Genomic DNA, 26,918 nt, shown 5'->3' on the forward strand with positions numbered 1-26,918 from the left:
ATTTCACGCCAGACGCAGGATGCAACCGTACTCAACGCAAGTGGCTGGAATCACATCTACAAAAGGCATCTTCCTGCTTTTTCCTCGTCTCCGTAACGGCTCTGATCGACGGACAGAGGATGGGAGCGGTATTTACGGTAGTAGTATTTACGTCACTATTGCCACCGTTACTCCTCGCAAAGGGACAATCTAATAAAAATAAATAAAAAATGGACGAAGCGAACCAAACGTATTTTAAAAGAGAAGACGTGCGACGTCTCCAAACCTTAAAGTTCCACCATCACTGTAAGACACTGTAAAGGATATGCCCCAGATTGGAGATGGGAGGGGTTGCCATGGTGATCCTCAGGGTGTTTCTCAGGCTTGGGTGGGTGGTGCTGGTGGTGCTGGGGGTGGGGGGGTGGGTGAGGAGACATGCAGCTCAAGGCCACAGGGGTCAGACGTCGGAGGTCAGGGGTCAGCTGGGGGAACAACTCAAGCAAGGGGGCGAGACGGGAGAGGGAGGGACACGGAGGAGCCGCCGACTCCGGGTGGGTTCGGGCGGGAATTGGGGAGGGCAGCACGTGGTGGAGGTGGCGGAGGACTCTGTGTGGGGTTTTTAGGGCAGCGGAACGGTGGGGGGGGGGGGGGGGGTGTACAGGCCAGCGTGAGGAGACGGGTGGCGCGGGATTGTGTTGTACCTGTTAGCATGGGAGGATGAGGTTACCAAAACGATCTCGAGCTCTCCGAGGGCTTTAGCTGCCAGCTGTGGCGGCTGTTACTGTCCATGGCAGTCAAATACAACTGGGTGGATTCGCAGGAAGGAAAGAGAGAGAAAGAGAGAGGTAGAAAAATGACAAAGAGAGAGAGGGAGAGAGAGAGGGAGAGAGAGAAGATACACAACGTAGCATGGGGGTTCCAGGCGGACACTGGGAAGGAAGGAGCTTCTCGAGGAAGGGGGGAGGTTTAGACCAAAGGGGAGGGAGAGCGGGTTCAGAGTCACGGGACCGACAGAGGAGGTTCTAGTGACACGTAAGAAAAGTTTCCCAAAACACAGTGGACTTTCATCCCATTGATGCAAAGATGAGTGGTACGAGGTATGTTTTTTTTGGGGGTAACTGTGCATGCCGTTAAATATTAAAAAAACAAACAAAAAAAAACAACAAAAAAAAAAAACACACGCACTACCCGTGAGTACCTTTCAACTCAAAAACAAGTACAGAGAAGTTCCTATTTGGAATATAAGAATACTTCCACAGCGCCACGTCGACTCTGTCAGCACGGGAAGGGTTAAAACAGAAGAGCGGTAACTGATTATATACAGGGCACATTCTGGCATTACAAAATCAATTTCAAGGACTTTCAAGTATATTTTAAGCACTATTCTTTTTTAATATATTATTTAAAGGACGCAAAACAAATAATACATTTTCAATGGGATCTTTGTTAATTAAAATAGTATATTATCTTAGTCTCAGTCTTATTTATATTTGTACACCCATATATCCATTATTAATCTCACTGTTATCTATTATAAGTCTATTTCCAACCATGCTGGATTAAGTGTTAATTTCCCAGGCATCATCCGTGTCGATTCTGGATATTTTTTTTTCTTACGTTACGATTTGAATAACAAAACCAGGGGTAATATCAAAGGTTTTCAACGATCGGGTTTTTTTGCAAGGACTTTTACAGCCCTTCAGCACAAAGGGGGCGATTTTCAAGGTATTCCACTGAAATTTTCCGAAAACCAAATTCAAGCACCTCAAGGACACGGTAGGAACCCTGTATATAGAATAGGAAGAAATACACCCTCCCAAAAAAAGAACGAAAACAAAAACCTCTAACGCGTGTCACATGCGCTCGAACGCCTTCGGGTTTCATGCCTGCCGTACGATTTGGGGGGGGGGGGGGGCAGGAGTTTTTGGGATGGGCGTTTAGCGTGACCCCCCTCGCTCTCTCACGGAAGCTGGCAAATGGTCCACAGTTGTTGTGGGGATCAAAGCGGGTTTTTTCGGGTGGGGGCTCCACTTACTGAGGGGGGAGGAGACTCGCGGCCAATCAGAGGAGTGTTCTCACAGCGCGGGTTCTGGAAGTTGATGTTCTGGGCCCTGCGGAGCAGAGACACAAACAAGGAGGCTTGAGGAGAAGGAAGCACGTTGAGCCCCGCTCCCAATCACACAAACACAGTATGCGACGCTGTTGGGATTCTGCATAACGGCGTATTTAGATTCCCAGTCTTATGTCAATCCTTTGTGATGTATTCTGGAGACGTGTTGCAAAATATTAAACATCATGATTATGACACTGCAAAAGCCCTTCCAGAACAGCTTTCAAAAAAAAATCACCCAGACCGATGCTGTGGTTCTGGAGGTCTAGGGGCCAACGGGGGTGCTTCAGGAGGACTGTCTCGATCATCGTCATCTCCATAATAATACATATATTCTATTCTATAACTATAGCATAGACAGGGTTGGGTGTTGGCCTAACGTGTATCAAACTGAGGATCCTTGATGTGAAAAAGATTGAGAATCACTGCCCTATATAGAGTATATAACAGGGCTTTTTTCTTTAATACCATATCAATACACAATACAAAACAATAATACACAATATGACCATAACGCCACGCTGTATAAAGCACATGAGTCCTTCCACTGCTTCGACGGTATTAAAGGGGACCAATTATGAGCAGCCCCCCTTTTCGGTGCTTGTGAACATACATTTGGGTCTCCGATGGGCCTACCAACACAACTCACTGTGAAAAAAACACCCAGTCGTTTTTTTTTTTGTGGGGTCCCGACGTCAGAAAACATGCGAGTCAAGCCGTTCCGATTTTGCATCTCCTTCCTACGCCACTTGGAGACTCATTAGAATTAGAACCGCGCCCAACCCCCAACTGAGTAACCACCCACGGCTGGAGAAATTCCTTTGCCAAGGGGCGCCATTTATTTCCCCCGCACGCTCGCCGCACCAGGCAGCATTACAGTATGTCCAAGCTAAGAGCTGAGCACAACTGCTCTGTTGTTGTCTGCACGGACCAGCACAAATCTTTCAAAAGAAAGAGGAATCAATACCAACCGCCGTGACAAAACTGCAGTCGAGGGAAGTGTAAGCAGTTAAAAAAAACAAAAACAAAAAAACAATTGTGCTGCGTGTTTCTTTTTTCGTTTTTCAGGCATACCCGTCAACCCTCCCGCTTTGACCCTTCTCTCCCCCTTGTCCTATTTTCCCGTAAATCCTCCGTATTTGCAGCGTTTCAAAAAAAAATATATACACCTTTAAGCAGCACACACCGGGACACCCCGAGTCCCAGCTCTGGGGGTCCCGGGTCCTGAGCTCCGGTCCGGTGTGGGCAGAGCTCCTTCTCCCTCTCACCCCCCTCCCCCGCTAATCCTTCCTTCCATTCATAAGGCCGGCGGTGGCCTTGGGTTTCAAAGGGCTCCGCAGCTGGAGAGCAACAGCTGCATCTGCCGGGCGCTACTCGGATTTGTAAGGGAGAGCTGGGCTCCTCCCGGGGGGACTCTTAAACGCGGACTCCGCGAACACGGGGTCTCTCATGTTCCCCGCTCTGCACAAGGCGCGGCGGGGGGGGGAGAGTTGGCGTCGAGAAAAATCTGCCCCCGACGCGCCCGCCCCGGCGGCTCCGAATGAAGTAGTCATTTAGCAGCCGTCCACGCCGCCAGTACTCACATGTACTCCGTGACGGGGGCGTTGCTGACGGTGTGGGCGGCGGCCGGGATGCTGGTCTCGCTGCCGTAGCTGCTGCCACAGCTGTACAGACTGGGCATGTGCACTCTGTAGAGGTTGTCGTGGTTCTGTCGGCCTCCGTGGTCCAGAGAGTCGTCCTCGCCGTCCTCCTCGCCCCTGCAGGAGAACACAGAACGCAGTCACGCCGTCTGCAGGGATCAGGTCGGGTATACTTTACGCTTTTTTGAGGGAAATGCTGAGAAGGATTTAAAGAAGCATTGGGTAGAACTAGGGCAAGTAACAGGCGAGTACAAGAACTTTCTTGGATTTCTCCAGATTATATGCAAGTATAAATAAGTATAGTGAGTTGGGTTGATCCAGAATGGGCATTTTCACAACAGGCACGCACAGCGGGTACTCAGTCTGGAGGCAAGCTTTAGCCTTGATAAGGCCGAGGCTGAAGAACTTAACTATGATAAAAAAATATATATGGATAGATCAGAAAACAATGTTTATTCAGGCCTTATATTTACATTTAAGACATTTTAGGGACCTGCACCCACCGCCACCAGGGGGAGCTCTTCTCTCTGATTAACAGGAGCGGCACAAATCGCACCACGTGCTCACATTCATCACGGTCACGACTTGATTTAGTTTTTACGCTGCCCAAGGCGGGAGGAGGGGAGAGAAAAGGAGAGATCATTTCTACGCTTTTGCAAGTAGATCAGCTCCAATTCCCTCCAGTGTTTAATGTGACGGAACAATGGCCCTAAATATAGCCTCGTGCAATCAATGAGGGACATCTAAAAATCTCCACTGCAGACCCAGTGCCCACTCTGACACTTTTGGATAATAAAAGACAGTGAGGTCACGTGGGATCGGGCACTTTAGGGGGAGGGGTAAGACAGGTAACAAAGGGTGTGAAAATGGAGCAGCGCATGGTGGGTGAGGGTGCCATCGTGGAGTCTGGCTCCCTCTAGTGGCCACCGCAGAGCTAATCAATGACATCATCACTACAGTACGGCATGGAGAACATATTCTGTGCCAAACCAGAACAAATCCAATCGCAATAACAGTATATAACAATGTATCGCATGAAGGATGTGTTGTGAATCTAAGAGGTGATATAATAGGTCAGTTTTTGTGTCGTCCAGGTTAAAGGTGGAAGGCGAGCCGGTCGACAGAGCAGAGCATTTGGACCATCCATGCTCTAGTATCATCTTTTGGGGTTATCAGACTAACCAATTTACCATCCTCCAGGGAGGAAATTATTTTTTATGGCCAGCTTTAAAAAACAAAAAAAAACAAAAAAAAATAAAAACACTCCCAAGGTCATTTTATTGTTTAATCTTTGAATAACAATTTTTACCAATATTTAAAAATACTACATTTTTATATTATTTTTTACTATAACTATTTTGTTTTTGCATTTATTGTTTAGGTTTATTGTAATTTTTTTCTATGTCACTTTTTATTACTTTACCATTATTGTTCATGTTTTTGTTCTTGTGATCTATGCATCTATCTATTTATCTACATATCATTAGCAATGAAAAGTTTAAATCATAACAGCTGAATGACATCAATAGAGATGACCAAAAAAAAAAAAAAAAAAAAAAAAAAAAAGAGAGTAACGCAGCATGGATATTATCCCACTGTGGGGCGAGGTCTGGATGATTCACCGACAGGAAGTTCCAGCTCAGAGCGTCCCACAGACCTCTGACGCTACGAGGAGCTTTAGTCCCATTCGGCTGCAGCTGAGCACGACGGCGTGCCAGGGAAACACTTTCCTGACAACAACCTTCCTAAAGGAGGAGGAAATCAGGAGCCATTCCAGCCCCTCCTGCAGCAGAAAATGACACCGGCTCAGACAGTGTGGGCTTGTTGTGCGAGGTTCGGGGCCAGTTCCGAGTAATTAGGAGGGATAACAGGAAGCCGTTTGAGGGAGCAGCTGGAGCCTTCTGGCCGGGCCCCAGCGCCGAACACAGCCAGTCTATCATCAGCAAAGAAAGAGCGGTCTGACACCGGGGGAATATATTCATCCAGAGGAGAAGGAAGGCCGTGGTCTCCCAAATCTCACCCAAAACTCTTATCGATTTGTCTGCAATAACACGTTTGTATCGCCTAATATCGCAATATAGTTTTCTATATTTCAGTTTTCTGAAATGCATAGACAGTGTGACCAAGCATGCACTTTACATGCTTGGTCCACATTACTCGTGATTGTTTTGATTGTTTTACTAATGATGACGATATTTCTTGTAAGAAAATTGATTACTCGAGCACCGATAGCCGTCCCCAAAATATCAGCAAATGATCAATATTAAGGTGGTCAATCATAAAAAAAAAGAAATGTCTGACATTTGTTTTTGTTCATATCGCCCAGCCCTAAATATAAAGATCTGTTCATGAAATGGTGTCCCTGAACATGGAAATGGTAAAAAAAAAACAGTTTCGAGGCTGTTTGCGAGGGGGGTGTCTCACCTCTTGACCTGCCAGGTGTGAGGAACGCTGCAGATAATGGAGGTGAACATCAGCGCGGTGACGAAGGAGAAGAGCACCAGGTAGATCAGACCCTCCAGGCCGTCGTAACACAGCCCTGTCATGGCCTGCACGTAGTCCTGCAACGCGGGGAGGCGTGGAACGTTGGTCGGTAAGATAAAGCAGGATGAGCCCCCGGAGGGAAATTCAGGCATTGCAGCGGCAAAAAAAAAAAACAGGGCCGTTGAGCAAGAGATACAAATTAAAATGAGACGACAAATAACACATATTAACACTGTGTATATACACAGTTGGCTCCTAAGCTCAAGATGGGACGGTCTACGGTAAGTACCAGTGACAGAAACAAGCGCAAGATTGTCTTTTTTTCGGCACAATTTCAGTATTTATTTCAGTGGGTTCTAGTTAGGCTGTGAAATGATCAACAAAAAAAGATAAAAAATAAAGTATACATTTTTAAAAAGTGAATGTGAGGATTGATTAGTTCTACAAGCTTGTACGCTGAAAAGCAGCTCGACATTAAGGAACATCTTAAATACAGCTGACGGAGCGAAACTGTGTCAGACAGGCAGAGGCGCGGTCGTCATCCAAACAGGAAGGGCGACGTGCACGACTGCGCGCACGCTCCGAGTGAGCAGATCAGGATCAAACGCCGCTGATCAATACCCCCTCTGAGTCTGCCCCCGTCTGCAGAAGGCAAGAACGCGTTCAAAAGCCAACTTCAGAAAGTGCGGCAGGCCCCCTGTGCAATAATTCATAAAGCGTGGCAGCGTGAGAGGGAAGCAGACGGCCGAGGGGGAGAGCCCGCACGGAGTGGCGCCGCTGCACTACGGCGGAGCTGGGACGCGGAGCTCGTCAAGCAACCTTAAAATGCTGCACAGCCAGGCTCCACCCGACCACAGTAACGGTACAAACACAGGATGTCTCCCCCCCCCCCCTTTCTATTCTCCATCCTGATGTGACTTAGTGTAAATTGTAATAAATTGGAATAAGGCATCGAGCGCCACGACAAGCAGGCCCCCCCCTCCCGGACCCATAATTCCTCATCGGTGCCAGACCTCACCATGTACAGGCTGCGGCAGTCCACCAGTGCAGTGAGCTGATGCAAACTGATCTCTGTGGTATTCAGCACGCCCTGGATCTCGTCCAGGTTTACCTAAAAAACACACACACACACACACACACACACACACACACACACACACACACACACACACACACACACACACACACACACACACACACACACACACACACACACACACACACACACACACACACAGTTCAAACAGACGGTACAAAGCAGCATTCCTGTGTGCGGTGCTTTGTGGCTATAAAGCGCGGTCCAACAAAAATGCTCTTGATTAAACACAGTTTCGGAGACGGTAAAGTTACCTCTGCGTCAGGACGCAATCATTTCACTCTGCAGAAGCTTTTACAACTAAAAATACAGGGAAACTTGTCCGGGAGAATGCGGGAGCAAGGCCAAGATGGAGAGGTCGGTTGTTGTAGTTTAACTTGCAAATTACTTTTGGGCCCCTATGCAAGTCTGACCCCGCCATTAATTATTGCAAATGAATTCATAATTTTTCACTATTACTCCTAATTGCAATATGAAATTCAGCGTCCATCCAACAGTAGGAACAGACAGAAAACAGAAATTGCTCAATTGTGTCGTTAATATTGAAGTAAAGACAGTCAACTTTAATGAATTTAAATTTTATAAAACGTAGAAAAAAAAAAAAAAAAAAAAAAAGAACAATTCATATCGGGCACAGCGTCAAATCTATTTCCGCCCTCCTTGCCTCGCAGCATTCCAGTTCCAGCGGCCGACTCGTCCGATGGAATGATATGAATGCTTTCATTAGCTCAGCACATTTGTGTGTGCCGGTCCCTGAGGTTTGAAGTGCGTCTCTCTCTCTATTTTTCCAAATGTCAGCCCTCATTTTGTCCCTCGGTGGAAGCAACAATGCCTCGGCGCCGCGCGGTGAAAGCGGAACGTGGTGAAAAAAGGCGCAGAACACAGGACGCAGGTGGGGGCGTCAAAAGAGCTTTATGTGAGCAGGCGCGGCACGCCGGGGGTTTTTCCAGGGGGGGGGGGGCATTCTGTCGGTATGAATAATAGAAAGGTACGTGATAAGACGGTGGCCCCCGGGGCCGAGCGTCAGCGCCCGTGCAATTCGAGTGGCTCGGTATTTCGGGAATAGCTCTTGTGTTGCAATTTCCAAACTGCAAGGCTGTAGCAGCTATGTGTTCCGCAGAACAAGCTCAAGGTTGTTATTGAAAGCGGGAACTGTTCTTTTGGCCATGATAATATGCACAGTTACACGGGTTTGGGCCATTTTTTGGGGTTAATGGCACAATTATCTCATGGTAGAAAAAACAAGAACACACCTTAGTTTGTGCGTACTCTCTGGTGGCGGAGCGCAGCAGCTCAGACACGTCGTCCTGCATCTCCACCAGCGCTTTGTGGCTCCCGGAAAGCTTCTGCCACACAGTAAAAAAAAAAACATCACAGCATTACATCATCGCCACCGAACGCACGGGTCATATCTGGCAGGCCCCATCCCACTCCCTTGTCTGTATTGGCACCACGACCCGGCAGGAAGTACGCCGATTTTCTGCAGCTGCGAGGAAAACGCTCGGCATTATAAATAACCTTAAAAAAAAATAAAATAAATTTAAAAAAAAGTAAAAAGTACCAGCGGGAGTCGTTCTGGGCCTCGGACGGCACTCAGCGCTTTGACTAATTCATGAGCGCCGAGCAAGAAAAAACAAAGAGATATGCGAGGTCATTTCTGAAATTACTTCGGCCACAGTTGAGTCCCGACACGATAACCTTTTCTCCGTTGAACTCCGACGTCGGGCGCGTGGCTTCCGTTTTCTTGCTACCGACGGACCGGAAAGAATCGTACTGTCGGGCCAAAAAATAAAAACATTCTTTTAGCCGGTGGGGATGGAGAGGCTGAGCCTGCGGGGTGTCTCGGTCCAATTAGCAGGTTGTAAATACCCCAGAGAACATACCCCGGGGGTATTACGTCTGACACGGTCTCAGAACCAAACATCCGGTGGTCGTCCGGTAAACGTCCCGATATCGTTAAACATCCTTCGCAAAAGGCAAACGGGGTATTTTCAGAGCGCCGTGAATGTAGAGCGGGAGAGAGGCCGCTCCATTATTAAAGCCGCTGGGCGCTTACAGACCTGTTGGAATGGGTTGGCCTGCTCCAAGTGGCACGTCAGGTAGTAGCGCAGGATGTCTGCGAGGGAGAAGCAGAACAGGGAACAGAGCGGTTAACGACGCCTGGCGAGCGAGGGCTGAGAGGAGAGGAGCGGATGAACGAGTGCTCTCGTTGCAACTTTCATGACTCACCCCTCCCCCGCTACCGTGTTTGATTCCATCCCACAGAGACGCCGGGCGCTCACAACTCTGCCCGGTCAGAAGGTTGATGCGGTGATGGGCAAAGCGGCTCACCGGAGCTTAGGTTTTAGCGCTTCGCAGTCCGGGGTCGTTTGCAGTTCAGCCCCCCCTTATAAAAACTGCAGCCGGAGCTTGTTTCTGAGGTTTGATTAAACTCACGGGTATTCACAACTAGGGTCCGAGTAAAGCAGAAAGCCTCTTAACTTAAACACGTATGATTTTATCCCTCCGCTTAGCTCCCAGTGAGTCGCCCGTTTGTGAGGAGAGAATCTTCGCTACGTTGAGTGTGAAATTTAAAATCTGTCATCGTCTAAGACAGAGCAGCACCGATCCACTGTTTTTCAGTCCCGATTCGATTCCGATACCAGAAGTCTTTTTTCTTATTGTTGTTGGTATTATGTGTAAGTTTACATGAGGCTGTAGTAAACCATACAGCACTCCTTATTAAAAGAACAAAAAATACCAAAAATCCATTACATTTAAATGTATTCCAAAGCAATATTGAACTGTATGTTAAGTAGGCTTCGCATACTTCACATTTTACCTTTACATACAAACAGGTGTAGGTTTTCAAAGTGAATATTTGGGGGAAAAATAAAAATCAAGAACTGGATCTGGACCTTTGGATCGAACGCCAACATCACCTACATATTGGAATGGTCGGAGTGGAAAAAAAAAATCGAGTCCATGTAGAGTAGATCACAAAATCTTGAATATAAAAATCAATCAGTTAAGTAAAGAAAAAGGTTATAGTGCTTTTTATACCAAAAAACAAACCAAAAAAAACAAACAACAAAAAACACAGCTCCCCCGTTTACTTGTATTTGTTTACAGGCCAGTCTCGCCGTTCCAATATGGCGGACGCGACCGGTAAGCTGAAGGAGGTATCTGTGCAGTTTCTAATCCTTATCGGGTCATTTGTTTCAGTGTGGCGCTGCACGAATAGAACTGCAACTCCCAGCAGCTCCACGGCGGTGCAGAAGACTGTTATATACGACGGAATCATGACGTCTTATTTTGAGGACAAACACAGCTGAACGGCTGCTTCAATCCGAAGGTTTCACGGAGGGTTCAAGGTCCAGAGCAAGCTACGGAATGGAATTTGGATCGGCGATGTCAGCCCGATATCCGATGAGCGAATGACGTCGGTATCGGCACCCGACACCGATATCGGACTCGTCTCTCGTCTAAGAATATGGAGCTCCTGCCCTGCAGTTTCCCCAAACACACTGTTATGATGTTTCAAATGAGGGCAATACAACCCATTTAATAAATGCAAGTGATCAATGGGAAACTCATCTGTGTCTTCTGTTGGTTTTAAAAAAAAAATTAAATGAACTTGACTTTCTAGTTAGTGGATCATTAATTTGGTGACAAGCCACAAAACCAGATTGCATCTATGGAGATTCTATGGGGTTGGGGCAATATTTATCCAAGTCTTGAACAGACTACTAGGCTTGGGCCGATATATACTGATATTTGCCACCATGTGCAAAATTTTCACAGTATCAAATATAGTATAAATAATAATATATTATTTATTAAATGGAGTGTATTTGGTGCTTCCAGCGAGGAAGCAGATGGAGGATTTGGACATGGTGGCGCACATGTTCCGGTGATTAAGTTGCTGCTCCAGGTTATTACTTGCATTGCCAAAATTATATTATATGTTTTTTTGTTTAATATACTTATTTAAAAATCGGGACTCATCAGCTGCATAACTGCCGACTACGATGTGGTCAAATAAGTCAAATAATGGCCGATATATCGGTCGGGCTCCAGTTTTTATTCTAGATGTATTTATTGTAATTGAACGAAAACCAAAAAAGCGCTGTGCGCAACGGGAACACTTTCTCCGTCACTCTTACACCCTCCCTGTCAAAAACAACGATAGTATTGTGTATCAGTATTTTGGCGGTGCAGCATCACAATATTAAATTGTGGATATCACTCAAGCCTACTGCCTACATCTGTGTTAAAATGCTATTAGACTTTAATAAAACAATTGCAAACAATAGAATAAAAAGAGAGTATTTTCTCATGCTTCTGAACCAGAGACGAAACTTGGCCATGTGGGTTATTGTGGTACGCTCATCTACAGGAAGTAACAGAACGGCACAAGGGAACCAGTCGCTGCACACCGACATATTGCGATCAACAGATCTCGCACTTCCTGTTTTGACCGCAAGACAATGAACATGTCGACTCAGCTGGAAAATGAAGAGCAAGCAAGAGAGCACATAAAAACACAAAAAAAAAAACAACTAGTCAACCCAATCCAACAATGACAGTCAACAATAACATTTATAAAAACAAGAAAACCTGGAGTAGGTAGAGACCTAGTATCCAAAGTACTAAGGGAAACAGACTAAAAATACACTATTATTGAATACATCAATTGGCATTTGTCGACAAAAGCAACAAACAGAGTAGTTAGAAAAATAGGACAGGGTTGAAAACAAATAAATATCAATGCTCCAATACAAATCAAATATTACAATTTCTGAATCGATTAGAAAATTTCAATATCAATGTTTTTTTTGGAAGTTTCCAACCATTTTTCACTCAAATTAAATACTACCATAGTCACAAATGAATCGAAGAATGTAATCGCTGTATAAGACGGAATTAGTTCCATGAAATATTCTTGTAATGTATGTCGGATGGTAATACAAAAAAAATAAAAAAAAATGGAAGCAATTTTCATTATGTTTACAATTTGTAAAATCTCATGGAAACTGGTTGAGGGAATGACGAGAGCGTGCCAGGCTGTCATCAATGCAGAGGGCGGCTTCTTTGAAGGATTGAAGATCTAATATCTAAAAATCTAAAATAAATAAAAATTACACTGTAGAAAATAGTAAAAATAGAACCCTTGAACAAGTCAGTGTGTCATGTCCAAACTTTGGACTGGTACTGTATATGTATAGAATCATGTTGAGAACCATCAACAAAATATCGGATTGAATTGATACCCAATCAAATTGTGAGATCCTGCTCAATGCCCAGCCATAGTAATAAAAAAAACAAACAAAAAAAACCAAAACATTTTAAGAGGCCATGTTAAATGGGACATATTTACCAAACTAGGAAAAACCTACAGTATAATCATCAACAACACCAACCAAAATGATCTCCAACGGTCTCTCTGGTCTCCACTCAACCAAACAGTGCAGCTAGTTGTTTCTACTTCGTAGATAACGCAGCACATGGACATGCGAGGGGAAAATGGAGCACAGAAGGTCCTCCAACTGCACGGCTTCACCCCGGGCCATGTGGGTGGAGCTGGTGTACAGCACAGATCCAAGAAACCATGTTCAAGGGTGAAAAGGGAGCGAGATCGAGAGCTTTGTACATGATCTTGAATCTTGACATATAATACGAGCGCTTCATCTTTTTGTATTTCAAGAAGATGGAAAAAAAAAAGGACGCACTGTCAAGTATTTCGGGGGTCGATAGCAATTCCTTTTCCTGTAAAGGCTGCAAGGCCTGGAAACTCAGAACCCACTTCAAGAACTACACAAGGATGGAACGAGCAAATTGTGTTTTCTCATATTCGCCCCCAGTGCGTCTCTCACACACACACACACACACACACACACACACACACACACACACACACACACACACACACACACACACACACACACACACACACACACACACACACACACACACACACACACACACACACACACACACACACCCCCAGGCTCTAGCACTGTTCCGCTCACACAATTCCCATCATGGGACCAGAGTGGAGCCACACTGGAGAGGACTCTGCGATGCTTTTAAAGCAGCGCCTCACACTGCGGATCTTACCAACAGATGCACAAATCATTTTTAGAGCTCTTTTGTGATGCGTGGAGAACACAGAGCCTCGATCCATGAAGTAATGCCTCCATATTGCTGCTGGGAAGACCAAGGGGCAGGGGGAGGGGAAGGTGGCGTGACGGTGGAATCGGCGTTTCGTTATTCGGTAATTGCCGCACTTTGACCAGGAAAATCTGTCGAAGTCCTTCATATTTAAATCTCTCCGCTCATAATGTCCAGTGAAAATAATTCCCCAATAAATAAAAAAATCAGCAGATCCGTTCATTTCCATGTTTGGCAAGTTGCAACGGAAGGCCAATCAGTTTGGACGATCTAAAGCTGACCTTTCACTTCTAACCAATCACACTACACACAGAGCGGAGACAGAGCGCAGCATCCAAAACTCTGATTAGAAGGAGAAAGATGATGAAGAAGATGATTTTTTTTAAATATTCAAGTTCCGACGAAAAGCAGATGGTAAATATTCATTGTGTAAAATATGTCGACGAGACGTCCTGACGAAGATTGACAGCACCACAAACTTTATTATTTACTATTATTTTGTTTTATATTTGATCAAAAATGTATTTAAGTGAAAAGTTAATTAAAGCAGCTGCACTTGTTACTTTTTTGGATTTCAGGTAGTAATATTTGTAATATTTATTTTTTAATTTTTTAAATTACATTATGTGACGGGACTTATTTTATTTTGAATATTCATTAAAAAATATTAGGAATCAACACACCATGATTTCATTCTTTACATAGCCTGCCAAGCAATTGTTTTTTAAGCTCAATAAAACATAGATACAATTTGAACAGGATCTCTTCCATTGGTTTCAATGTCCCGGACATTGAAATCTTCCAGGACACTTGGATACGTTCTCCATACGAATGAATGAGCAACACTGACTACCATTCAATACAAAAAACAAATCGATATGCTCCAAAAGCATGCACAGCTTTTACCTTGGTTGACGACGCCGTACTTCTGAGCAACTTGGGTGACATACATGTCGGGAGCAACACAGAAGTCACTGGAGGTCTAGAGAGAGAAAAAAAACAAAACGTAATACACAAATTATAATTCAATAAATCATGATAGTCAAAAATGAAATGCCTCAAACTCTAAATGTAACAAATCAAATCTGCAGTGGATTGTGGCACAGCAATCAATAAATAACCTACAATAATTAGTAATGATTATAGTTGGGGAACAAATACCATTAGACCATTTTACAGCCCTGTAGGCGTTACAAACCACATGTTTTTCAACTGTTCAAATGAATTGTAATATAACAATTACAATAACAAACTGAATGTTTGTGATATATTTACCACGGAGACGGCAAGCTCCAGGCCCAGCGAGGCCCAGCTGATCACCAGAGCCAACACGCCGAAGATGCACACTCTGGGGAATAGAGGAGAGAGAGGTCAGACTTGTAACCGGCGGTTACAACCTTCAACTTCGGGGCGTGCGGAAGGATAAAAAGTGGGAGATAAAACGCTCTCGAGGTTCATCGAAAGCTTCCAATTATTTCAGAGTGGCTTTAATAGTCAAAGACTCAAACGAACGAGGAGCTGCGCATCTTCCACCAAAAGGGTGGCGATCAACCGAGAATCCTGATTATAATAATTACCGATAATCATTTTGCTCAACGATCCGTAAAAACGGTGCTTTAGCCAGATTTAATCCAAGTCATGTGATCCCCCTCAAGTTGAAGTATTCTTCTGCCTCGTCGACAAGACACACGCCGCCGCGGTCCGGAGACTCACCCGATCAGCGTCGCTTTGGAGTTTCGGATGAGGCCCAACAGCACCAGGAGGCAAATAAGGACATCGAAAAGCAGGAGGCCCAGGTAGCCCAGCCACCTGCACGGCGAGACAACAAACACATAAGACCACGCCGTACCACGCGTACTCCCAGCGAAAACGCCGCGGGGAAGCGACTTCAAACGGCAGAAAGGAATAAAGGCTGCACGCTCTCGTTGGAAGGACAGAGATATAAAAAGGGAAACGCATCTTTCAAACGTTTCTTTCTTTGTGCCGTTTGTTTTGTTTTGGACTTTTTGTCTGAATATTGTGGGCTGTTTTGCCGCCTGTGAGCAGGTGTTCCTTCAGATTCCAAAAGCTAGAAGAAAGAACCAAAGGCAGCAGGACCGAGAGGCACAACAGACTACCGAGCGGGTGTTTCTGTAACATAAAGCTGTGTTTCCATAGACAGCAACGTCATGCATCCATTATAGAGTTTCAGCTGTTAATGGCAGATAGTCAGCAGAGGGTACGTGCCTTCCCGACCACGCGATATCTTACAGTTTTGTTGTTTTTATACATATTTGCGACTCGGCCGGAAAGGGGATGGATTTGCAACTCTAGCTACACTGCGGCGTGAAGCGCTGAGAGCTGGCTGCTGAGAACATAAAGACTAAGCCCGAATTTCCCTGGGATCAATAAGCTGTTATTCCATCTTATGTAATCTGCATTGGGACAGACTCTCGTATAAGGAGAGGGGGTGCCATTCTGCTCAAAGCGGTCATCATTTTAATTACACCACACAGACCACACACCACTTATACGCACGCAGGCAAACACTAAATATCCACGCTAGAGGGAACTTTCAATTCAAACTGAATAGAATTCAGAATAAAATAAAAAAATCGTAAAAAAAAAAAAAAAATCAAATCAAAAAATAAATCAAAGATATCCACTACAGCAGCCATGACCAGCAAGTATATAATACAATTTATAGCCTTATTATTAAATGAATCTCACTTTCCAAGTTATAATTTACTGGATGGAATATTTTGGCGTGCACATGTGCGATTCTGTTTGGCAAGTTCTATTAGGGGATTTTGTTGCTTATTCCAACACTTCCCCCCCCATTTCCAGCCCTGTTCATGGATCCGTGACTCAGCTGTAATATAGGAGGGAGGAGGGAGTGAAATGATAATTTTACAAATAAACCAGTGCGGCTTTGCAACGTTTGCCTCAGTACGGACGGAGTCACTCTCATTTTGTAAGTAAATGTGACAGCAAAACTTCAGGGAGATTCAAAGCTATGGAAATTTGGCAGCAAAAACATTTCAATAGGATTAGGAAAAACAAGAATAATTGCACAAGAATAATTCTGATGATGTGCAACAAGGGACTGTAGTAGCATCAGAAGCTTGAATGTCTAAGTTACAGTGTGTTTTAGCGTTGCCACGGTTGCACGGTGTTCGGGCATACACTGATTAGATTACTTGCCCAATGCCTCCACTGTCCCTTTGCCTTTTTTATTTTATAGAAACAACCACCAAACAGCTTTCATGCAATTAATAAATTGAAAAAAACAAAACGTTATTGGGCCCGGGATCAGGGTGGCTGTACGACTGTTGTTCGTCAGAGCACTCAACGACCCACGCACACACGGGGAGAGCCCCTGTCATGACAAGTTTCCCATCTGCTCGCGGCTTGTGACATTTTGCCACTCTCTCCAATAAACTGGTGTATTTGCAACATCTCTGCCTGTGTCTCTGTGTTGGAGGGCCCTGAAAAGAGCACTCGGGTGGCTGGTGGCAGGCGGAATTGTCACAGCCATTAAGTGCGATATTCCAGAGAAAGCAGCGTCTACTGGGTCCGGCACCCGGAGTTTTACGCAGCAGACATGATAGAAAGATATTGAGCGTCACCGCCTCGAAAATGTCCGGTGTTACTGGTAACACCGATGTTGTCATGAGTTAATAAACCAGTGGGAAAAATTCCTTAGTGTGGCATCCCTACTGTGTTCATAGCTTCTTTAAAGTGGTAAAAGGTATGATTATTTGGTTCAAAAATCCCATATTTTATACTTATTAAGCAGGCGTCTTTTAAGAAATAGACATTAAGTGTATCTGTGTGATGCATGTACTCCTCTATATGCTGTTTCTTTAGTTGGTGGCGAGGTCCGCTGGGATACTTTCAAGAAAATAAAGCGACAAGGGTAAACGCAGATATTAAAAAAATAAAATAAAATAAAAAAGAAAGCTTTTTTTGTGGCATTCTGGTGTAATCCATCCAACACATGGATTATGTTATGGATTGCCATTTTAAAAGAACATGTGGTACATAAGAGAGGAGTAGTTTTGTCCTTTGATGAGATTTCCACAAGGTGGAACTTTTAGCTATTTTTTAGGGACGATAAATACCCATTTTGAAACATTGCATGCTATAATATTATTATTTTTTACATTTCATTGTTGACCGGGGGTGGGGGGCTAAAGAGGAACATGTACTATGACAAACGGATATGTCCTTTTTCCACTTTAGCACTTATCCTGTTGGCTGAGTTTACGGTCTCACCTGTACCAATCGTAAAGCTCGATTCTGACCGCCAGCTCCTCCAGGGACACACTGACGTTGTCCCAGAAGGGGATCTCCGCCATCTGTCGGACCAGCTCGTCCAGCTGGCCCTGCAGCTTCTGGATGATGGACAAGTAGTCTGTGTGTTTAACATACTGCTGCTCAAGCTGTTGCAGGTTATCCTCTACGGTCTGGTTCAAGGAGAACGTACCGTCGTAGACCTGCGGTCGACGTAGGGACAGAGAGCGCAACGGCAATGCTTTAGGCACGGACGGGAAATCACTTTTTTTATTTTTTGGAAATTACGGCGTTTATGAGGGTGGGGGAGGATTTGAGACAGGGAGGATTTCTTACCAGTTTCTGCACCCCTGTGATTGTGCGGTTGGCATGGCGAAGGGAATACGTCACGCGGTTCACTCCATCACAGGTCTCGCCGTTCCCATAGAAACCCACGGCTATGCCGGCGCTACAGGAAGACAAAAGAAATGTAGTGGTTTGGGAGGGGGGCAGTTTGGTGAGTTGAAGGGATGGGCCGGGTAAAAAAAAAGAAGTAGGGAGACGGGGAGAGAGAGAGAGGCATGCAAACTCGACATTAACCCTGTCAGTTCAGACCGCCATGAACAGGCTGCATTGAGCTCAGCAGAAAGCCTCCATACAGAACCATGGCAACCAAGAGAAATGAGCGAGCTGTGCTCAAAAGCCCACACCGAGATAACAAAGGCTGCACTGAGACAGGAACCGAGGGCCTTTTATGGGACACTTCCATGGTAGGGAACTGTTCAAGAAAAAAAATAAAATAATAACAACACACAAAACAATTACTATGCACAGTGCCAACAGGGTAACTCAAGTGGTTTTAATAGGTAAAGGCTACAAAAATATTTAAATTAACAAATTAACAAAAAAAGAACCTTGCATACACACAGGAAGGAAGACACCAAAACAGCCGCACAAGCAAAAACACACTTCTAAAGAATCTCACTGAAGCATTTCTTGAAAAGACAGAAAGTACAGTGAATCAGCATCTACACAACTTCCTTATGATTAGAATCCCAAACTGATCCATTTCATCTGTATGACTTGCCTGTATTGAAATTACTTTTCTGTAATATAAATATAAACAATAATATTAATTCAGATGAATGTGTATGTTAATATTACACAATCAGGAATGTTTAATTTGATTGTTTATTTTACTTGGATGTTTTGGCAACAAAACACTGTTGTACGTTCAATGTTCTTCAGTCAGTGTGTTTGTTCTGTTATAGGGACATGACACTGCGGCGAGGTGGAGAGGACACCATGTTGATAAGGTAAGCTGGCTAATCAAAGACAGGCAGGGATAACGCTCTCCACATTTGGTGAGTGTACTGGGTTCACCCGCTTCCTGGAGTGTCGCTAATCGCTTCCTCTCACAGTCTGAGGGGTGAACAGAGTAAGCGAGAGTGCTTGAGAAACAAAACCAGCGGCCCTCCCATCGGGGGTTATTAACGCCTTAAACAACCGCTGCATTAACCTGTTCAGCCAGGAGCCCTTTTCTGGGGGCGGGGGTCCGGGTGGGTTTGTGGTTGTATGTCAATCTTTTCTTCTATTAGTTAAAAGGTGAGTGTTAAGGGGCTTTGAACATTATACTCAAGCCTAATGACGGCCATTCCCATGCTCAATTATGTGTGATTAGTCGCTGCTCCAAGTTGTGGGTTGATACCATTAATTACATGGCTTTGGTACACTTTCTAGCCATTTTGATCACTTGAGAATGGCGGGGGAAAAGGGTCGAAAATCCCCCCAAAAGACCACCATATTGACGTAGCTAGACATGCCATACATTTCTGAATTGTTTAAGGGTCTAGATTCTGGGTCTAGAGTTTCAAGAGGCTGTGATTATCCTAGAGGTCACAAAAGGTCATTTTATACAGTAAGACAAAAAAAATGTCATCACATTGAAATGAATTTGGCTCTTGGATTCACAAGGGTCTCGGCCTTGTAGCCATACCCAATTTCTACAATTCCACGACAGTTTCGGTACCACAGTGTGCAGAGATAGGGAAAGAAGAGGGGGGGGGGAAAAAAAAAAAAAAAAAAAAAAGGCGAAAATGATGTTCACTGTGTGCAGAAAACAGTCTCTTTAGGACCCTGAAGCTAACAGGTTCTAATGAGCCCACTTTCATTCCATATCTTGATGTGAGAGGTTTAAGGGACCCGTTTGAAAACAGTCATGCCCATTTACTTTTGTCAGAAAAGACCACAGACTTTGGAGCTATGGTACACAACACATATCAGCGAACTGGCGTGACATGGTTGACAGCTATGGATGTCTGGAAATGTTGTTTCCGCTTATACCGGAAGCTTAAACTTTCAAAGGTTTTTTTTTCTACTCTCTGCACGAAGTGGCCTCTGCTCGTCACGGATGTCTTTATATGGTCATCTGCTCTTTTCGATCCACTGTGCGTTTTTATTGTAGATGTATTTTTCTTTTATTTTCCGACGTTCACATGAAACCAAAAATCCCCTGTTCGAGGCTGCGGGGTCCGTGTCTCCCACCAGCCTGGAGCATGGCAACCAAAGTGGGAACAGACTTTTAAATGAGGCTTTGTAGATCTAATATGAGTGAAGATTCAGCAATTGGATTGCTTAATTCTCGCCTCAAATTTGTTGTTCAGAATCAGATTTTAGTGTACTGACAAGGTGAAATCAGTGTAAGTTTACAGAGTAAATAAAAAGAGCCTGAAGTAAAGCTCAAACCCCATTGGCTTACAGAACCCGGAACTTTTGCTCAAACTCCATTGGCTCAGAACTAGGGGGTTGGCTGCTCATTCACAATTAAAGCTACACACTGAAACAGCTAGTTTTGGAACAGTTCGGGTGTAGAGGCATGTCACAATGGCTTGAATGCATAATGTGAGTGGTACTTTCAGCAAAAGATTTCTAAAACATGTTTTGGGGACCTCAGAGACCTATATTAACATGTGTAAATAAAGGGGCAACATAGGTCCCATTTAACAGGTTAAACTGTGTTTTGTTTTTTTTAGACAAAGCAAACAATTCCATGACAATACTTTCAGTGCACAACAAGAAATTGCACCGGGCATTTTGATTAAGCGCTGCGGGTCCAAAGAATTCCTTCTTGGCAGAGGTGCAGCTCTGCTTACTAATCAGTTTTCCTACTCACAAAGATGTAATCCTGTTTAAGAAGGACAAAGGGCCCTACTTGTGGACACACACCATCTTGCAACCTTCCCAGTTCATAACACATTGCTGTGTGTGTGTGCGCGTGCGTGCGTTTGTGTGTGCGTGCGTGTGTTAAATAGCCAGAGCACAAATGCACAGAAATTCCAAAGCAATCCAGAACTACTCATCCAGACGTGTCTGTACTACTCAAAATGAATATGAACTGAGCCAACCGAGATGGCCCCCAAGGGGGCCATCAATATTAAAACAGGAAATGACCACGTCCGGGGTTTTACGTCGAGATAAATGCAACAAAGGAAAAGTCTCAACTGGCCGAATTGGGTTCTGCCTGGTTCTGAAACGGCTGTCATCTTCAACATTTAAGTAGCTACAACATGTACCCAAGTCCTAGAGCTCCATGATGAACACTTTTATGAAGACTTTTTAAATAACAGTTAATATTTCTATAAACATGAAGACTTCTCTTGACTAAAATAAATCTTGTCCAACCAAGAGTTGTCATCTTTATCTAGTATACTAGTAAAAGGCTACATTTAAATAGTGAAAATAATTAAATATAACAATTGTGTCTACTCTACTATGTATACTCACTACTGATAGAGCTACATGTATGTGCTACATTTCTCGCTGGATTTCATGCATCTAAAATTGAAGCGAATCCCACCCTTCCCCTTTTGGCTCGTCCTGTAATAAAGTGAAACACCCTCAGACTGCAAACTTTTGAGGCCATCATAACATTTGGTAAACACATTGATAACTTCACAGAAAATGAAAGTCAGAAAGGCCATGGACGCACACAACAGCTTAGAGACCGGGTTATGTCTATTAAATTCAATTGTATGGTTTATTTTTTGTCTTTCGAAGACAAATTATTGGATGAAGAAAAATCTGCAAATCATGTTTTTTCTATGCTCAGTGTTCAAAACATGTTTGAATTCTTTGAATTGAAACCAGCAGTTCCCCGAAAAGTATTTCCCTAAGCGGTTCTGCAAGGAAACTGAGACTGAGCTTTGGTTTGCTTGGTTCAACAAGCTATTCAACTATAACTTTGTGGATTGCTAAATGGAAGAGGCGATATTATCACAACACCACAACTTTGGCTCAAAGGATCTTCTCGAAAAATATATATAAAAAAAAAAAAATGTAGCTTAGGACACCTTTGCCTTGGTCTCCAATTTTGTTTCTCTCAAAGCGCTGCAAACAACTTTCAAGCCACAGAGAAATGTGAATCGCAAATTATGAATTTTGCAGCCATAGAAAGATCTCACTGGGACCTTCAAGAGGAAAGGAGATGTGATTTAAATTATGATCAACGCACTTAGAACTCTTAAGGTTAAAACCACAGGCATATGCAAAGTGACCCTCAAACAAGTATGAATGTAGGGCTTCTAGAGAAGCTAGCACCCCAAAAACTTCAAAGAACGCAATGCACATAATCAATATATTTTTGGGAAGGAAAACTGAAGAAAATATAATTATTATCAGGCATCATGAAAATATTGTAATAATTTAACACACATACTAGTGGTCTTTTCTTATACAATCCAACTAAGAGTCATCACATTAGACTATATTGTAATCAAATCACCTTCCTCAACTATTTCAGAAGTCCTAACGTGCATTTTTAGGTCATATCCCCACCAATTTAGGCTACAACATGGTCTATCAAGGTATGACATCCTAATTTCATTAAGACATGATACTTGAAAAACAATCAAAAATATATTTAAATATTTAGTGCCCAGCTCCACTTCTCACGCACTGGAACAGCAACAAGAGGCCGAGGCAGATGTCTAAATGAATGGGTGTGTGCCCGTACTTTAAAACGTTATTTTTTTTTTTTTATCCATGCTCACCTGCAGACGAGCGTTGCGATGATGACACACCAGGCCGTGCAGCAGCAGTCGGCGTTGGGCTGCCCCTCGCTCTTGGTCCGCCGGCAGCACAGCCAGAAGGAGTAGAAGAGCAGGAACAGGAGGTCCAGGGCCAAGCAGGCGAGGGCCACACCTCCCAGCAACAGGATAGACTGTGTGGAACAAGCAGGTGGACGAAGTGGTTGAAACCAAGTAGTCGCCATATATACCTAAAGCATCTTTTACTATAAAACAATGCTGGTCAACATGAAATCCATTGGAAAAATCTTATGCACCAATGGGAATTTATAAAAACAACTACAGGTATTAAAAGAGGCCATATTATGCTCCTTTTTAAACAAGTTAGTATAGGTCTCTCTTTGTACCTGCAGCGCTAAGAAAAAATACCGGTGGATTTTCTTGTTGTACACAAAATGTATTATCATGGATTTTTTTGCTTTGTCTAAAAAAACCCCGCTGTTTAACCTTTTAAAGGGGACCTATTATGCACCTTTCTACAAATTTTAACATAAGTCTCTGAGGTCCCCAAAATATGTCTTTGAAGTTTGTTGCTGAAAATGCCCCTCAGATTATGCATTCCAGCCATTGTAACGTGTCTCTATAACCCTCTTATTTAGAAAGGGGCAGTTTTTTTGTCAGAGGAGCCAACCTCCCGAAAACCAGAGTTTTGTGAACCAATGGGGTTTGAGCACAAGTTACAGGTTCTGTGAGCCAATAGCATTTGAGCATGGCTTCCGGGTTTCGTTGTATTTACTCCATAACTTTGACTCATTTCACCTCATCAGTACATCAAAAAATGTTTCTCAACAAATTTGAGGCGAGAAACTCGCAATCCAGTTGCTGAATCTTCACTCAGATAGATCTACAAGGGCTCATTTAAAACTTGGTTCCGACTTTTGTTGCCGTCCTTCAAGCTTGTGGGAGACACTGACACCGCAACGCACCGAGACTCTTGGACGTGAGGATATTTTGTTTCATGTAAATGTTAGAAAATTAAAAAAAATAAATACAAATAAATTCAATAAATACAAACAATAGATTTACAATAATTGTATCAGTAATAATTGTAAAATATTTTTTTCTAAATATATATTTACATTTATATCTTAATTCAGCTATGTTCCCCTAATTAATTACATTTACAAAATACAATAGCCAATATCTCTGGAGTTCCGCTGTAGCCAGGGCTATTATGAAAAACACGGCAACTAGTAAAAATCAGTAGTTGTGAAACCACTTTTTTGGGGTGTTCCCTTAAAAAGGAGGTGGCATCTACAGCACAAAAAACAAGGAAAATATGCCAACACCATTCCCTAGATATGTACTACCAACCATTTTTACTTGTGTTTTTGAAATATCTTAATTGACTATTCTTGCGAGATAAAAACTGATCTCTAAAAAAATAACATCTGCCTGTCTTTCCATGTTAGTTTTAACATTTTAAGAGACTCATTAAATTCTACTCCACCATAACAGCTGCATTAGTTTTCTGATGAGAAAATTAAATTACGAAAGAAGTCACTGGTTTTAGTACACAACATATAGAACAAATGTCAGATGCTGGACGCCATTCCTTGGTCAAAAAGTTACTGCAAGTAAAAAGTTGCGATAAAAGGCTCAATTTTAGAAAGAAAAACCCTTAGCTATCTATATTGACATGAAGACAGAAAGAAATGGGAGAGATGCAGAGGAAGGGAGGGGGAACAGAAAGTGAGTAAACAGATGTGAAAGAGTACTGATGCTGCTGTTTCAGAAAATTTGGAAGTCACGTCAGTTTCCTGTCTCCCACTATTATTTGCTGGAAGTACTGTAGAGCGCAGCACAGTAGTAACAGATCGAGTTAGCCCTATCAGTCCACAGCAGCTTACTTGGGGGGCCATCTCAAAAATGTATACCCCCGGAGGTTCAGGTTCAAGTCAAGAAACACATTTGCTGCTCAATTTGTCGAATGTTTCCTATTGCTACAGTATATTACTGAAATTAATGTAAAGACACACCCATGCAGGCCTCAAAGCCATTGAGAACCATCCACATGGGACTTTGTGTGGGACCACTGATATGACTTCTTATATATAATGCTGTCTCGACATGTGTGTCCTCACTGCTGAACATAAATGATTCAAACAATTTGGAATGGTCCATTAGATGCAGAATGCATTAGGGGTATACTTTCTCATGAGATAAGCATCGTAACCGCTGGTCCAGGCGTTTCTCATCTATTATCTGCCTCTGCCATCAGATCCCTAGAGCATGTCCAGAACACAGCAGCCTGCCCGGTGTTCAACCTCAACTCAATCATCGATTTTAGACACTGATGCTTGACTACATGGCGGTGCAACGAAATACCCCTCTAACAGAAAAGGCATCTCCAGGGGACAGATAGGAAGGAATGTACTTTATCAGCTTTCCCATATCCGCCGGTGAGGGTGGGGCGAAAAGTACCGACGTGAAGCTGAAGTAAACTAATTAAACGGAAAGAGTAACCGGAGGCCCTCTTATCGCTTAATCTCGTGGTTCTCAACATGGGGTTTAGGGACTCTCAGGGGCCCCGTAAGTGGTTCCAGAGCAAAAACCAGCAAAACAATTAACAGTTAAACTTCAACCTTAGTTTGTTTACAGAACGTTACCCGCATTACCGGATGCACGACGACTGTTCGGATCACAGTCTCGCCGTTATTTCCCTCACCATAGGATAGACAGGTGTGGAAGTTTCGATCCAATCACATCTAACAATCAAAATGTCCCCTCAGATTGGGGTCCCAGAGACAACGTCTCAATCAAATGGTCAAATTGAGGGTCCTTGGTGTGAAAAAGGTTGAGAATGACTTGCTTAACCGTATCTGTACATCATTCTGTACACACTTGGCTCTTTCAATCTGTAGGCTGGAAGACAAGACATGGTCACTGATGGTTAATAGGGGTACAGTACACAGAGGTGGAGGAACTACGTCTCAAATAACAATCGCAAAGCTTGTGTTTACACTGGAGGTAGTTCAACCAGGGACACTGACAGATGGCTGCACAGCCTCAAAACACAGACAGACGGGACGTCAAAGTGTGAATACTTAATGCCGGCTCTCCGCAGGACACTATGAGGGGTCCACCGGGGTCGTTTTTACCTCTTGGTATGTCCGATCCTGGGGTTTGAACTCGCTGCTGGTCTGCTGGAACTGCAGGTCGAAGTGGGGCAGCCGGTGCAGTAGGTTCACCCACCAGGGCGGAGTGTAGCTCACCACCGCTGCCATGACCGGGGGGACTGGGCTGGTGTCCCGGTGACACAGTGGGTTAGATAAAAATAATAATAATAATAATAATAATAATAATAATAAAAAAATCCAACTCTCGATGCCAAACGAGGCTAGCTAGTGGACATCCTTCCGGAGCGGTAGAAGTTAGTGTTCTGCCGTTCTGTTGTTACTCCTCCGGATCATCGTCGGTCCACAGAGTCCTACCCCTCTCACTGCTAACGACCAGCTACATTTAAGCCTAGCGACTAGCTGAGCAGCGTAGCGTGCTTGACCGCTCGACGTGAGGTCACCGAAACACGAACTGAAACCAACTGGAACACCCTTGACATCTCTCCGCGTGGACCATAAAGCGCCGGTTCCTCGAGGGGGTCCCGGTTCACCGCTCCCCCGGACGCGTCGCTCCCTTCCTCCCGCTAGCGGTGCTAACGTGGCTAATTTCGGCGAAGCTCCCCCAGACTAGTTCAGTCCGCTACGAATTGCGCTCGGACGCAAACAACAACTCCCCCCGCTCTTGGTTCCAGTCGACATTTTTTCTCTTTTTCTTCGGGGACCTGATCGTAGTCGGAGGTTTCGCGATTCGGGTCACCCGTCTCCGTCCATCGTTCGGCGTGATCCGAGGAAACCCAGCCCCTCCGACAGCACTGGCGTCCCGGGCGTCGAGCACTCCGCCCGGACCGTGCGGCTCGACGAGCAGCGGCGCCGTTGTCTGACTCAGCAGCGCCCCCGCGAGGTCGAGCGCCGCTAGCGGTGGAATACAGGGCCGTGCGGTGGGTGCGTCAATCAACGTCAAAACATCTGTTTACAAGTCTTTGTGTTAAAACAATAAAAAAAAAACACATATATTTTTTACATTTGTTTAAAATACTAAAATGACCAGAAATAAACAAA

At 44.1% G+C, this 26,918-nt stretch overlaps 1 protein-coding gene across 1 annotated transcript; it reads right to left on the reverse strand.

Annotated features, from left to right (window-relative positions):
- Positions 1-702: 702 nt before the first annotated feature.
- On the reverse strand, positions 703-26,027 carry ttyh3a (tweety family member 3a; the record flags this gene model as incomplete). Its single annotated transcript, XM_080009222.1, has 14 exons — positions 703-783; positions 2,015-2,090; positions 3,673-3,846; positions 6,154-6,290; positions 7,232-7,324; positions 8,563-8,655; positions 9,370-9,425; positions 14,369-14,444; positions 14,738-14,810; positions 15,176-15,271; positions 17,720-17,940; positions 18,074-18,185; positions 22,765-22,934; positions 25,902-26,027. 14 exons carry the CDS (start codon positions 26,025-26,027, stop codon positions 703-705), a joined length of 1,584 nt encoding a protein of 527 aa, XP_079865348.1.
- Positions 26,028-26,918: the final 891 nt, after the last annotated feature.

This window comes from Zeus faber (genome assembly GCF_960531495.2).
Source record: "Zeus faber genome assembly, chromosome: 11".
Classification (NCBI taxonomy): Eukaryota; Metazoa; Chordata; class Actinopteri; order Zeiformes; family Zeidae; genus Zeus; species Zeus faber.